Source organism: Lipophrys pholis, assembly GCF_963383615.2.
Source record: "Lipophrys pholis genome assembly, chromosome: 18".
Classification (NCBI taxonomy): Eukaryota; Metazoa; Chordata; class Actinopteri; order Blenniiformes; family Blenniidae; genus Lipophrys; species Lipophrys pholis.
The window spans coordinates 26,499,887-26,515,172 of NC_137646.1; the positions used below are offsets into that span (position 1 = coordinate 26,499,887).

At 55.0% G+C, this 15,286-nt stretch overlaps 2 protein-coding genes across 2 annotated transcripts in view; one reads left to right on the plus strand and one right to left on the minus strand.

Moving 5' to 3' along the window:
* LOC308123671 (uncharacterized protein) overlaps window positions 1–586 on the minus strand; it is a gene marked incomplete at its 5' end in the record, with an annotated part of 5,535 nt that extends 4,949 nt beyond the window's left edge. The window contains 3 exon segments of the mRNA XM_080486276.1: window positions 467–487; window positions 489–509; window positions 512–586. Of these exon segments, the coding sequence (XP_080342402.1) occupies window positions 467–487; window positions 489–509; window positions 512–586 (117 nt within the window).
* A 5,983-nt stretch (window positions 587–6,569) lies between these two features.
* LOC308123683 (uncharacterized protein) lies at window positions 6,570–11,879 on the plus strand. The gene is given in 6 exon segments (XM_080486291.1): window positions 6,570–6,724; window positions 7,662–7,824; window positions 7,826–7,901; window positions 8,260–8,421; window positions 9,279–9,483; window positions 9,552–11,879. Coding segments are annotated over 5 exon segments (2,175 nt in total). The 5' UTR covers window positions 6,570–6,724; window positions 7,662–7,755; the 3' UTR covers window positions 11,215–11,879.
* Window positions 11,880–15,286: the final 3,407 nt, after the last annotated feature.

Sequence of the window (15,286 nt, forward strand, 5' to 3'; positions counted from 1 at the left end):
CAACAGGGTTACAACAGGGTACAACAGGGTTACAACAGGGTACAACAGGGTACAACAGGGTTACAACAGGGTTACAACAGGGTACAACAGGGTACAACAGGGTTACAACAGGGTACAACAGGGTTACAACAGGGTACAACAGGGTACAACAGGGTTACAACAGGGTTACAACAGGTACAACAGGGTACAACAGGGTTACAACAGGGTACAACAGGGTTACAACAGGGTACAACAGGGTTACAACAGGGTACAACAGGGTACAACAGGGTTACAACAGGGTACAACAGGGTACAACAGGGTTACAACAGGGTACAACAGGGTACAACAGGGTTACAACAGGGGTACAACAGGGTTACAACAGGGTACAACAGGGTACAACAGGAGTACCATAAGGGTACAACAGGGGTACTAAAAGCCCTGGGTCCTGGCCTCAGACTTGTCCCCCCAGGACTAACGTCCAGCTCACCTGTCCCTGTCCACCGTAAGCCGTGGTGAGTCGGGTGATGGTGTGCGAGGGGGCGGAGCTTCTTTGTAGCATCGAGGAGAGGTCGCTCTCCACGCACACGCCGCTCGTCATGCCTGACATGACCTCAGGCAGACTCACACATTCAGCCGCACGCTCACGCAGCGTGCTCACGCGTGCTCACGCGTGCTCACGCCCCGCAGGTGAGGAGGTCGACGAGCAGCTAGCGCAGCAGTTTCTCTGCGGACGAGAAGAAAGAGCGATTGAGCGACTTTTTATTTAGTGAATCCCACCGATCTCCAGGGGATCAGCAGTTCGGTTCTCTGACGTTCCACTGAGTCGCCTGAGGTGACTGTCAACCGTCAATCCACCGAGACGTTCCAGACGTCGGGCCTCCGAGGTCCGAGCGGCCCGCGCTGTGGAGCGCCCCCTACAGCCAGACCTCTCTACGTGTTGCTGTCTTCTTCTTCTCAGGCATGTAGGACGTTTTTTTCAACGTACCTCTGACCAAAGGTTGACAGAGTTTCTGAACCTTGGGTTAAGGTATGTTGAAAGAAAACCTACATGTCTGAAAAGAGGAAAGCAAAACACATTTAAAACCTGAAGTGATGCCAGGACAGTCCCAGACCTTCACCCCCCCTGAGACACAAACTCCACAAGACTACTCCTCAGCACGACTCTGGGACGCCGTATCTCCAAACACGGCCGTCAAAACGCACCATTGATTCTTGGTTTCAGAAATACCTTCCCCAGTTTGGACGACACGCTGTCATCTCTCCAGAACCCCACGTTGGCCGCTATGCTCGGCTCTGTCCTGCCAAAGTCCCTCCAGAGAGACAGAGAGCCGCAAAAAGGATTCCAGGGGACGACATGTCCCTGAACGCTTCAGGACGTCTGACGGCAGCAAGGTACCTATCAGACGCCGAGCAAGATGTGACACCGACAGGAGCGACACGCCGAGCGACCCCGGAGCGAGCTGTGACCCCGAACGCCGCGAGGCGTTTGAAGCGGAGAGAGAGACGCCGAGGAGACCAAAGTAAGGCTGTGGCCACGAAGGCACCGAGGGCGTCCGCCAGGAGCAGCAATTACAGGTGGACCGGCAGTAACCTTTGACCCCAACGCTCCGGGACGTCTGACGGCAGCCAGATTCCCAGTGTGACCCCCCAACGTCTCGAGGCCGGAGCCAGACGCCGGGCGGACATGGAGGAAGCAGTAACTTCCAACGCCCCGGGACGTCTGACGGCAAAACAAGGCGAAGGGGACAGTTTTAGTGCAAAGAAGAAGGAGGAGGAGGAAGAGGAGGAGGAAGAGGAAGAGGAAGAGGAAGAGGAAGAGGAAGAGGAAGAGGAAGAGGAAGAGAAGAAGTAAAACCTCCACGAAAAGAAGAAGAATGTGATTATCTACACTGACAAACTGGACAGGCTGACCTTTGACCTCTGCATGTGCCCGAACAAACCTGCCAGAAAAGACGTGTGTGTGTGTGTGTGTGTGTGTGTGTGTGTGTGTGTGTGTGTGTGTGTGTGTGTGTGTGTGTGTGTGTTGTGTGTGTGAGTGTGTGTGTGTGTGTGTGTGTGTTAGAGAAGCCAGCAGCCTTCTGAACAGATGTGTGGGAATGAGAAGAGAATGTGTGTCGGCAAGTGCACGTCGTTGTGCACGTGGGCATGCATGTGTGCGTGTCTGTGTGTGTGTGTGTGTGATGTGTGTGTGTGTGTGTGTGTGTGTGTGTGTGTGTGTGTGTGTGTGTGTGTGTGTGTGTGTGCGCGTGTGCAGAGGGAAAACAAACGCCTCGACCGGAGATTGAGCGTGTGCAGAGCTAGTGTGAAAATGAGTGAGTGTGCATGCGCACGCGCGGCGTGTGTGTGTGTGTGTGTCTGTGTGTGTGTGTGTGTGTGTGTGTGTGTGTGTGTGTGTGTGTGTGTGTGTGTGTGTGTGTGTGTGTGTGTGTGTGTGTGTGCGCCCCCCCCCCCCCCCCCCCACTCTCCCCCGAGGCGTAACTAATTACCCTGTCTGGTCAACCGGGCGGGCGCGAGCTCCGACAGAAGGTCACGGTGGCCACCGGCCGCGAGGGGAGAAACGGCTCTCCCCACGCGACACATTAACACCTCCCCCTCCCCCCTCCCCCCTTCCCCCTCCCCCCCCTCAGGCACAGAAAGGAGAAGAGGAGGAGGAGGTGGTGGTGGTGGGGGAGGGAGGGAGGAAGGGAGGGAGGGAGGGGGGTCAATGAGGGAGGGAAAAAAAAAAGCCGATAAGAACCGATAAATACCGTGAACGCAGCATGCGGTCCGACCGAGAGAGAGGAGGAGGAGGAGGAGGAACCCAGAAGATGGACGGCGCTGCCGCCGCTGGTACTTACCGGGCCCGCGAGGAGGAGGAGGAGGAGGAGGAGGAGAGGAGGAGGAGGAGGAGGAGGAGGAGGAGGAGGAGGAAGGAGAGGAGGAAAAAGACCGTCTGGGAATTAGCCCGCCACGGATCATGGCTGGCGGGGAAGGAGACGGAGAGAGGAGAGGAGGAGGAGGAGGAGGGGGAGGGGGGGAGGAGGAGGGAGGGGGGGGAAGGAGCACCGGGAGGGATTTGTCGGTCTGTTGGTACTGGGGGGGGGGGGGGGGGGGGGGGGGCGGATAACGGGGGGCGGATGGATAATCACCTGGGCTTGGCACGAGCGAGCGCGAGGCGGAGAGGGGAGGTGATGGAGGGGGGTCGGGGGGGGTGATGGGGGGGGGGGGGGGGGGAGGGAGGCAGTAAATTAGCCTCGGTCGAAGCGAGAAGGAGACCCTGCGGCGGCATGGGGGGGGGGGGGGGGGGGGGGGGGGGGGGCTCGAGGAAAGAAACACACACATCGCCACCATGGGGGGGGTGAATAATGGCGGAGGTTATAAACAGATACGTGCGCCGCTCTCGCGACACGTCGGAGGGTGTGTGTGTGTGTGTGTGTGTGTGTGTGTGTGTGTGTGTGTGTGTGTGTGTGTGTGTGTGTGTGTGTGTGTGTAAGACAGCTCGTGCCCTCCCGCCGTCAGCAGCGTGCCGCGCTCGGTGGGGTGTGTGTGTGTGTGTGTGTGTGTGTGTGTGTGTGTGTGTGTGTGTGTGTGTGTGTGTGTGTGTGTGTGTGTGTGGGGGGGGGGGGGGGGATAAGGCGCGAGACGGAGCAGCTGATTGGCTGACTGCCGGTGGAGCGCGGGAAAGAGAGAGAGTGAATGAGAGGCTGTTTTCTTTCTTTCTTTAATTCTTATTCTGTTTTTCTAACTTTTATAAAGTTTCTTCATCATTTTTCTTCTGGTTTTTATAATTTATTAGTATTTTATTTTGTCTTCTATCGTTTTTCTTATGTTTTAAAATGTTTTCTCATTTCTTCAATTCAAGTTGAGCATGTAGAGGACAGCCTGCCGAACCAGACAGATGGAGGACAGAAGATGGAGGACAGAAGACACAGGACAGAAGTCGGAGGACAGAATATGGAGGACAGAAGATGGAGGACAGAAGACACAGGACAGAAGTCGGAGGACAGAATATGGAGGACAGAAGATGGAGGACAGGAGACGCAGGACAGAAGATGGAGGACAGAAGATAAAGGGCAGAAGATGGAGGACAGGAGACGGAGGACAGAAGATGGAGGACAGAAGACGGAGGGACAGAAGATAAAGGGCAGAAGATGGAGGACAGAAGACGGAGGGACAGAAGATAAAGGGCAGAAGATGGAGGACAGAAGATGGAGGACAGAAGACGGAGGACAGGAGATGGAGGACAGAAGATGGAGGACAGAAGATAAAGGGCAGAAGATGGAGGACAGGAGACGGAGGACAGAAGATGGAGGACAGAAGACGCAGGACAGAAGATGAAGGACAGAAGATGGAGACAGAAGACGGAGGACAGAAGATGAAGGACAGAAGATGGAGGACAGAAGACGGAGGACGGAAGATGGAGGACATAAGACGCAGGACATAAGACGGAGGACAGAAGACGGAGGACAGAAGACGGAGGACATAAGACGGAGGACAGAATATTGAGGACAGAAGATTGAGGACAGAAGATTGAGGACAGAAGATGGAGGACAGAAGACGCAGGACAGAAGATGAAGGACAGAAGATGGAGGACAGAAGACGCAGGACAGAAGATGAAGGACAGAAGACGCAGGACAGAAGATGAAGGACAGAAGATGGAGGACAGAAGATGGAGGACAGAAGACGGGGACACGCTGCATCCCTCCCAAAGTTATTTGGATCCAAACATTTCATTTTGTGTTTTTGAACGTTTTATTCTGAAGTGATGATTCAATGTCTTTACCTCAGCGGAGCAGGACTGCTCTGGTCCAACTTCTATTTGGACATTTTATTTACAGATCGGTTTTTTTCTTCTTTTCAATTATTCAGCGTCGTTTGTGAAACGTGGGACTTTTTCTTTAAATCTTTTTGTTTGATCTCTGTTCTGACCTGTTCCTCCTTCCATCTAATACCCCCAACCTCAACACCTCCTCAAGTCTCCTCCTCTGAGCCTGCTTCTGCAGGTTCCTCCTCCTCTGGGTCTGGTTCTGCATGTTCCTCTTCCTCTGAGCCTGGTTCTGCATGTTCCTTCTCCTCTGTGCCTGGTTCTGCAGGTTCCTCTTCCTCTGAGCCTGGTTCTGCATGTTCCTCTTCCTCTGAGCCTGGTTCTGCATGTTCCTTCTCCTCTGCGCCTGGTTCTGCATGTTCCTTCTCCTCTGCGCCTGGTTCTGCAGGTTCCCTCTCCTCTGCGCCTGGTTCTGCAGGTTCCTCTTCCTCTGAGCCTGGTTCTGCATGTTCCTCTTCCTCTGAGCCTGGTTCTGCATGTTCCTTCTCCTCTGAGCCTGGTTCAGCAGGTTCCCTCTCCTCTGCGCCTGGTTCTGCAGGTTCCTCTTCCTCTGAGCCTGGTTCTGCATGTTCCTCTTCCTCTGAGCCTGGTTCAGCAGGTTGAATTGAATCAACACTCTTCACATCCTTCAAAATTGCAAATCCGAAGATCTCATAACCACCCCTCTGCGTTAACGACGAAATAGTCTGGTTATAGTGACGTGTGGCAGGTCCTACAGTCAGGCGTTGGTGGTATAGTGGTTAGCATAGCTGCCTTCCAAGCAGTTGACCCGGGTTCGATTCCCGGCCAACGCAACGTTTTTCCCAATTATCGAATAAATCTTTTTTTTCCAAGTGTTGAAACCTCAGAGAACACGTTTTAACATCCAGACGTTCTATAAACGTTTGTCTTTTCTGTGTTTGTGTGTCTGTATGTCTCTATATGTCTTCTTGTGTTGCTATGAGCGTTTGGCTGAGCTTGCGCTCTGATTGGCTCACAGTTCAGCTTCTCCAGCCAATCACGGCGAGGATCGTCCGTCACGTTCCCGATAGAAACCGGAAACCTTTGTTATTTTTAATTCTGTTTATTTTACAGGATTTCTTGAAGATTTTCATTCAGCTTAATCTAAATAAAAACAGTTTTTGTTTTTGTTTTAGTCTGTTTTGGTCAGCCTGCATGTAGATGTCTCCGTGTTGGCGGATCGTTCAGTTCACCAACACGAACACATCTCAACATCCGGGTGACATGCTGCTCCTACACAATAAGACTGAAGTCAAAACAAACGTTTGTGGACTCTCAAATTCAAACATTTTTTAAAATTATATTATTTGTTCTTTCAAAGGCATGATAGGCCAACATAATTAGGAATAGAAACCTCTGTCTCCAAGCAAAATAAAAGTGGTTTTATCAAATTGTGAAATTGGGGGAAACATTTTGAGAGAAATATGCGTCTTTAATAGTTTTTATTTAATTCTCATTTAATTTACTCATATTTTATGTTTTGCCACTGCGTGAAGTCATATATAAAAAAACTACTTGTCAAGGACATTAATAATAATTTACAAAACGTGTTTGTTTGTTTAAAAACCATCTGATTGAAAAGAAACTGTACTAAACTGTTAAAATGACCGTAAGCATGAGAGAAAAACATTTCTTATATAAGGAAACTGAGGTTTCTGAAAAAAAATCAGTAAAATATCCCCGAAACGTTTGGGTTTACTTTGAAGGCCGCCGGAAGTGGCCGCACGTGCGCGTGCACACCGTGCCGTGCGGGCTCGTCGTGCCGCTGGCGCGGATGGCGGCAGGGCTCGCGGAGGGTCGCACCGGGGAGGAAGAGGAAGAAGAAGAGGAGGCACCGACACACCGACAGCCGCACCGCGAGGCGCCGCGGCCCGCAGCCGGAGCCGGGGCAGCATGAGGCGGCCTGACCAGCGCAGGATTCCCCGGGGAAACACCCGGACGGTCAGTGCTCCTCCTTATCTTCATCTTCATCATCTTCGTCGCTGTGGACACGCAGGGCCTCTGTGCGCGTGGGTTTGTGTGTGTGTGTGTGTGTGTGTGTGCGCGCGCCCGCCCGACACCTCTACTGACCACCCGCCGTTGTGTTTACTGCTCGGTGCGCGTGCGTGTGCGCGCAGGACTGCAGAGTCCCTTAATATTACTGCAGCAGCTGCAAAGGGGAAGAGCGCGCGTGCGTGTGCGGGCAGGGGGTGGGCGCGTGCACGCTTTCTGAAAAAAGAACCAGAATAGAAACAGGTGAGGGTCTGGCTGGAATGTTTAAATCTGAAATCTGATCCTGATCCTGACCCTGACCCTGACCCTGACCCTGGTCCTGGTCCTGGTCCTGATCCTGGTTTGATCCTGATCCTGATCCTGACCCTGATCCTGGTCCTGACCCTGATGCTGACCCTGGTTTGATCCTGATCCTGATCCTGGTCCTGGTCCTGGTCCTGATCCTGGTTTGATCCTGATCCTGATCCTGATCCTGACCCTGATCCTGGTCCTGACCCTGATGCTGACCCTGGTTTGATCCTGATCCTGATCCTGGTCCTGGTCCTGGTCCTGGTCCTGGTCCTGATCCTGATCCTGATCCTGATCCATGTCCTGGTCCTGGTCCTGATCCTGGACCTGGTCCTGATCCTGATCCTGATCCATGTCCTGGTCCTGATCCTGGTCCTGATCAACTTCCTCCAGTTTAACAAAACATTTATTTCTCACACGTTAGCATGTTGGCTCAAAGAAGTTTTTGCTAAAGCGACAATATGCTAATGCTAACACTTTGCTAAACGTGCTAATGCCATGAGCATGCTACAATGCTAATGCTAACACTGCTAAACTTGTTGCTGATTTTGTTCTCTCTCTGTCCCCCCCCCCCCACCCCCCCTTCCTGACCATGTAGAATCACTCTGAGTAAACAAACAGCTATTGGACCAATTGAAGGCGGAGTTTTGGGCGGAGCATGTAGCCCGCCGGGCGGAGTGGAGCGGGGGTCCATGGAGTACCACTCCGGTGGCAGCCTGCCCCTGCTGGGGAGACCGCGGTACTGCCCTGGGGCCAACGCTGACGGGGGGGTATCTGTGTGAGACGGGGCACTGCTGCGGGGAGACGGGCTGCTGCACCTACTACTATGAGCTGTGGTGTGAGTACTGTCCGGGGGGGCAACAAGGGGGGTGAGTCCTGTCCGGGGGGGGCGACAAGGGGGGGGAGTCCTGCCCGGGGGGGTAAAACAAGGGGAGGTGAGTCCTTCCCGGGGGGGGGGTCCAGGGGGGGGAGTCCCGCCCGGGGGGGTAAACAAGGGAGGTGAGTCCTGCCCGGGGGGGGGGGGGGTCCTGTCCGGGGGGGGGGGGCAACAAGGGGGGTGAGTCCTGTCCGGGGGGGGCGACAAGGGGGGTGAGTCCTGCTGGGGGGGGGCAACGGGGGGGGGGGGGGGGGGGGAGTCCTTCCCGGGGGGGGGGTTCAGGTTGTCTCTGCAGGTCTGACCGGTCTGTCCCCCCCAGGGTTCTGGCTGCTGTGGACCGTCCTCATCGTCTTCAGCTGCTGCTGTGCGTACCGCCACCGCCGGGCCAAGCAGCGAGTGCAGCAGCAGCAGCGGCAGCGGGAGATCAGCCTGCTGGCCTACCACGGAGCCAGCTCCTACCCGTCCTCCATGCTGGACCTCAGTAAGACCCCGACCCACGTCCAAACATGTCCCAGAGACAGACGCTCTTTGTCTTCAAGAGCTTTTCGACGTTCCAGACGTATAAAGTTCCTCCTAGAACTGAGGATCCAGTTCTTGTTGTTCACGAAGGAGGTTCCTGGTCTCGCTCAGACTCACTCCTCCTCCCAGCGTTTCAATGTGTCACATGGGGATAATCTGGCCGCCACGCCATCTCTGGTGTCCCAGAATCCTTTGCGGCAGGTTTCCCAAGATGGCGTCAGAAACAGTTTCCTTCGCCAACAAAAGTTTGGTTTTTGTCTGCTGATTTATTTATTAGTTTGTTTGTATGTTTTTACTTTTCACAAAAACTCCTCCCCCCAATCCCATGAACTCCCCAGGGATGATTTGTAGAACCGATCCTTCCATTTTAGGACGTTAGCGGCTAAACGTTTCCTTGTAAATCTAGAAAAACCTGAAAGAAATGTCCCATATAAAGATGAGAGCTGAAGGAGATCAGCCTCTGTTGCCATGGAGACGCCCCCTGCTCAGTGGTTCACAGTGATGTAGCGACCTGACAGGCTAGTTAGCTTCCATATGAGCTAACATGCTAGTGATGCTAACTCGGTTCCCAAATCAAATGTGGCTTTGTTTGAAGGCCTGCGCTCTACCGAGTGTAGCTCTAGGTCAAGGTGTTTTAGAGGTTCTCCACGGTTTAGACAATTCAGATGTTTCAGTCGCTACTCGTACCTCTACCCCTACCTCTACCTGTACCTCTACCCGTACCTCTACCCCTACCTGTACCTCTACCCGTACCTCTACCCCTACCTCTACCTCTACCTCTACCCCTACCTAGCATTGCTGCTCTCTTCTGCTCTCCAGGTTTCCTGGCGTCCCTCAAGCTACCGTCCTACGAGGAGGTGGCGGCCCAGCCGTCCACGCCGCCGCCCCCCTACAGCTCGGTCTTCACCACCCCTAGGTACCCGCAGCCCCCACGGGCCACCGACCCCCACCTGCTGACGCAGCACGGCCCCCTGCTGCACCACCCGCTGAGCGACGGGCCGTCGTCGCTGAGCTCAGACAACAGGTATGAAGAACCCTGAGGTGACCCCCGGCGGTCCGGCGGCTCCACTGTTCACTCTGTGTCTCCTTCAGTTCCAGCTGCTCCTGCGACTCCTGCTGCCCCTCCTCCCCCTGTAGCTCCTCCCTGTCCGCGGCCATCACCTACGAGACCGACACCAGTCACGCCTCCACGCCCAGCGAGGCCACGCACCTCACGCTCGACGTCGCCATGGAGACCTTTGCCGCCGTTTCCATCGACATGGGCGGCGTAGAAGGAGCCGGATCTCAGGAACCCGATGCCACGGACCCATCGGTTCCCGCCCAGACTGTTACTGTGGCGGTCGGTACCGGGGCCCTCGCTGCCGAGGCCACGGCTCCCATGATGCAGCAGCTGGACGGAGAACCACACAACCCAACCGCTAGCACCTGTAGCTCCAGTACACTTCCTGGTCCCCGTGGGGTCCCCCAAACCGCCCTCGTCCCAAAGTCCACCTCGGTGTCAGGGCCTCCCACGCCGACAGACAGTGCCTCCAACAGCTTCACCGTCCCCGCGGCCCTGGAAGATCCTGGTTCACCAAGAACTTTGAGTCCAGCCACGGTCCTGTGTAGCCCCACCTCGGAACCACCCACACTCACTGTTAGAACTTTGGTCCTGGACTCAAGTCCAAGCCTTGGGTCTGTTCCAGCAACACCTGATCTCATCCAGGTGCTTGTTGAAGAACGGGTGGACCTTTCAGGGGAACCAGAACCACGGCTCTTGAATGTTCCAGATCCAGTAGATTCAGATCTTGTACCAACTCAGCAACCTACAACGACCAGAATCTCAGATTCCACCACTATCCCCCCTCTGACCCTGGTGACGACCCCGACATCAGCTCAGTGCGAGGACCCGGCAGTGCCATCTGGATCAGGTGTAGTTCTCTGTCCCTCCAGTCCTGGTCCAGGTTCTGCTGTTCTGCTTGGTCCAGATTCAGCTGCAGCTCCAGACCACCAAGGTACCTCTCAGTCACCACGGTCAGATCTCATCAATTCATCGTCCTCGGACATCCAGTCTGGTTCTGGACTGGACCTTCTGCCGAACCCCTCCCTGGTTTTGGCGGTTCCTTCACCAGCGTCTCCTCCGTCCTCCTGCCCGGTCATAACCGTGGACTCCGAGTCGTCTTTGAGCCTCCACGTAGCCCGAGCAGTGGTTTCCCCCTCCCTCACCTCTCCCCCCCCGCCCTCCCACCAGACCCTATCTTCCGCCCCCCTTCTGGCTCCAGCGTTACTCCTGGACCCCCTCACCGCTCTGAACCAGTCTGATAGGGGGGGCTCCTCCTCAGGCCACGCCTCCTCCCTGTCCCCATCCCCCCGGGCCACTCAGTCCCCCCCCAAACAGACGGTCTTCTCGCCCTGCGTGGACGTGTTTGAGCCCGGACCCGCGTCATGGGGGGACGGCGAGGAGGAGGAGGACGAAGACGACGATGTGGGGGCCGACGAAAGCCAGTACAGACATCGCAGACTCACCGGCGACTCCGGCATCGAGGTGTGCCGGTGTCGAGTGGAGGAGGAGGAGGAGGAGGAAGAGGAAGAGGAGGGAGGAGGGGGCGAGAAAGAGAAGAGCGGAGGTGTGAACCCTGACCTCCACGACAGCCTGGACTGCCCCGCCAGAGGTCAGGTGACCGCCGCAGGGGAAGGACTGACACTGTGTACCGCCGCGGCCACGCCCCCTCACCAGGACGAAGGCAAAGTGGTGGTCGCCTTGGAGACGGTGTGACGGGGGGGGTCGGGGTGTCACACGGTGGACCTCTGGATCAGGGTGTCCCTCATGACAACGCCGCTGCTCCTACGAGAGCTGACGCGTGGACAACAACCTCGCGCAGGAGAGACGTCACAACCTGGACCGACGCTTCCCCGGTTCCGTTCTCGCCACAACGTTCCAAGTGATCTGCGTTTACACATTTTGAGAATGATGTCCGTTTCCACGGCAACGACAGAAACACTGAACACGATGTTTCCCTGCTGGCCCAGTGTGCCGCGGCAGCAGGTGTTGTTGTCTCCCCCATGTCCTGGGATACGGAGCGTTTTTAAAGAGTTCCACCTCGGGAGCCATTTCCGGTGTTTCTGAGCACTGTTGTCATGGAAACGGACACTCAAAACTACGACGGAAGTTTTCACCTAAACGTTGTGATGGAAACAACGAAGACGTCCAGAAACCACCAACGTCCACCTGGACCTCGCATCGTCACCGTCACCTTGAGACTTTGAACTTTCCCCATTCGGTACCGGCGGACACCCGACCCGGCGTGCAACCGGGCCGCGGTCGGCGTGACGCTCGGTGCGGCCGCGCTACTTTAAATGGCTGGTGACGGAGACGCGGGGACGCGCCGGAGACAAAGTGTCCACTGTGGGAGGGTGATTCAGGCCGACTGACAGACTGATTCATTCATCCAGGAGACGTCTCTGGAGACGGTCTGTCAGGGCAGCGGGATTGGGAGGAGGGGGTTGTTTTTTTTTAGATGTGGGCGCGTTCTCGGCTCGTTGGTTCCTCGGAGAAGAAAAGCTCCAGAATAAAGAGGAACAATAGAGGCTTTCTGAGGAAGACAAAGCGCCTCAGAGCGACGGAGCGTCATCCGTCCCGGCTTTGTCTCGTTCTGAGGTCAGATGGGACAACAGTTCGTTCACAGACGTCTCTCCTTCGCCGGGCGTCCCGGAGCGGTAAACTAATCCAGACCGGGTCGTGAAGGTCTGGGGTGGGTCCCGGTGCAGGCGGGCTCGTTTTCAGACTCTAACATATTAATGTTCCGTACGCTGTCGGCTTGATAGACGTGTCAATATTGATATTTTGTGACCGACTGACATGAAGGTAGAAGTATATTTTGTCAATGATGCAGAGTTAGTAACATTTGTATAGTACCCGCTGGTGTATTTCAAACCACCTTCAAGTTAGTGAAGAGCAATATTTTCATCAGCGAGGGTGTAAATAACCGTCACGGGGCCGGGAGTTCGGCGGGGGCGTCAACCGAGACGGAGAACATCACCAGAACGTTCAGACTGTGGTTCAAGCAACAAGAACACAGAGCGAATTCAAACCCCCAGTAAACTACAGGGCGGAGTCCAACCCCCAGTAAACTACAGGGCGGAGTCAAACCCCCAATAAACTACAGGGCGGAGTCAAACCCCCAGTAAACTACAGGGCGGAGTCCAACCCCCAGTAAACTACAGGGCGGAGTCAAACCCCCAGTAAACTACAGGGCGGAGTCAAACCCCCAGTAAACTACAGGGCGGAGTCCAACCCCCAGTAAACTACAGGGCGGAGTTCAACCCCCAGTAAACTACAGGGCGGAGTCCAACCCCCAATAAACTACAGGGCGGAGTCAAACCCCCAGTAAACAACAGGGCGGCGTGAAACCCCACTAGACCCCTGAGATCCACATTCTGATTCTGACCAGGTGGTTTTAGATTCCAGCCAAACTTCAGACGGGTTCTTTCAGTTTGGGTTCTCTGAACGTGGTCCCGAGCTCTGAGCGTCCTCTGGTAGTGGAGCGGGTCGTTCCCTGCGCTCTGGGAACGATAAAGCGGCGTAAAGTGTCGACGGATGTCATGTTTAGTTGTGATGGAGCCCAATAGAACCTTTCCTCAACGCTGTTCCTCTTCTCACGGTCGCTGACTCCGCCCTCTCCGTGTGGATCGCGTCTCATTGGCCGCTGACAGTGGCTTCGGTCGCTTGCTTGAACCGCAGACGGAAACGTTCAGACGTCTTTCGAACGGTACGGGAGTCGGTATCGTCGGGAGCTCGACCCGCGGATGGAAAGACCCTGCCCGATCCTAAACCCCGCCTCCATGCTGCATCACAACACGGAAACAAAGTCCTGCCGCTGAACGGACCGGACCGCTTCTGGAACCGGATCCGGACCCCGTCGGTCTGGATCGGTCCAGTTTGAGGGACTGAGACCTCCTCCAGAACACTGGGGGGCGGCAGCGAGCTGTGAATGTTGTGGTTGATGTTGTGGTTGATGGTGTTTTGGTTTCTTTTGTCTCCCTGAACTCGTACGGTTATATCTCCATGGTTACCGAGTGCCATTTCTACTTGACCACTGTTAGAACTTAGCGTTAGGAGTGAGTGTGAACGCTTGGCGGGAGTGTCTGCGTGTCGTGTCCGGGTCCCGGCGGCGTGCCGCGACCCAAGTCGTCCTCACAAACGCAGGAACGTGTCGAGGTTCCGTCCAGTCACCCGGAACCTTCCTCTGCCTCCGGCGCCGTCGGGTTTAGCTGCGGTGAATTCCAACGTTCTCCAGGCGTTCCGCCGTTCATCAGAAGTGACGATACGGGACAGAAGAACCTGGAGTTACTGATCCAGATTAACAAACTGAATATTTCAACAGGAAACGCTTGGTGCTGGAAATATTGATCGTTGATTGGTGACGTGATTTCCTGACTTAACTGATAAAATGTTAGATTTCTTGTTCCCACGTCGTCGTGAAGTGAGTCCAGTGTTCTGAAGACGAGACGAGGTTCTTAAAAAACTGAATTATTGTTATTATAGTGACTGTCAAAATAAAACCCAAGTTGAATTGTTATTACAGTGACTGTCAAAATAAAACCCAAGTTGGATTGTTATTACAGTGACTGTCAAAATAAAACCCAAGTTGGATTATTATAACAGTGACTGTCAAAATAAACCCAAGTTGGATTGTTATTACAGTGGCTGTCAAAATAAAAGCAAGTCCCAGTAGAATATGGACTGGGAGTCATGACACTGGAGGGAACTGTTCTGATGGTCTCCACTGAGCATGTGCAGAACTACTAGTCATTACCAACGTGGTGTGTTTCCGCCGTCTACCAGTAGGGTGAGTGTTTCAGAAAGTTGCGCTCTGAGCACCGTTGTGCGAAAGCAGACGCCCAAAACGCGACCTAAGTTCTGTGTTTTCACCTGCGGCGTGGTGTAAAGGTGTTCTTAGCTGAAGACGCGTCGTGACGCCGCGGCGGCTGCTGACGGCGGCGGCTGCTGGCCGTGTCCTCGGCGTTTGTGAGGCTGACTTCAGTCCTGATGACTTCCTGTCTTCATTCACCGTTTGCTCACCAAAGGAACCTCCGTCTTCTTTCTCGTTGGTACAAACTGAAGCTGTAGGAATGTCGTAGAGAGCTCAAACCAACAATTGTTCGTCTCATCAAGACCTACAAATCACGTGCTGGTACCCCGGACCTAACTCCAACAGGAAGTCTGCTCTTTGCTTTTCAAAATAAGATTAGCAAACGCTATCTCCTCTGGGGTTGGATAGGAGACGCTTCTGCTCACTGACCTACTTTACTTTGTTGACTAGTCGAGTGGTTTTGTTTTTATTAGCTGTCAAAGTTCTGAACGCCGAGTCCTGCCACCTCCGTCCCCTTCCTCCCTCCACCTCCTCCCTCCACCTCCGTCCCCTTCCTCCCTCCACCTCCTCCTTCCACCTCCGTCCCTCCACCTCCGTCCCCTTCCTCCCTCCACCTCCTCCCTCCACCTCCGTCCCCTTCCTCCCTCCACCTCCTCCCTCCACCTCCGTCCCCTTCCTCCCTCCACCTCCGTCCCCTTCCTCCCTCCACCTCCGTCCCCTTCCTCCCTCCACCTCCGTCCCCTTCCTCCCTCCACCTCCGTCCCCTTCCTCCCTCCACCTCCTCCCTCCACCTCCGTCCCCTTCCTCCCTCCACCTCCGTCCCCTTCCTCCCTCCACCTCCTCCCTCCACCTCCGTCCCCTTCCTCCCTCCACCTCCTCCCTCCACCTCCTCCCTCTTCTCATTGAAATACATGGGAAAACCAAGATGTCTCCACGTGACAGAACACCCTGAACAAGGTGGGTCTGTGGAGGAGG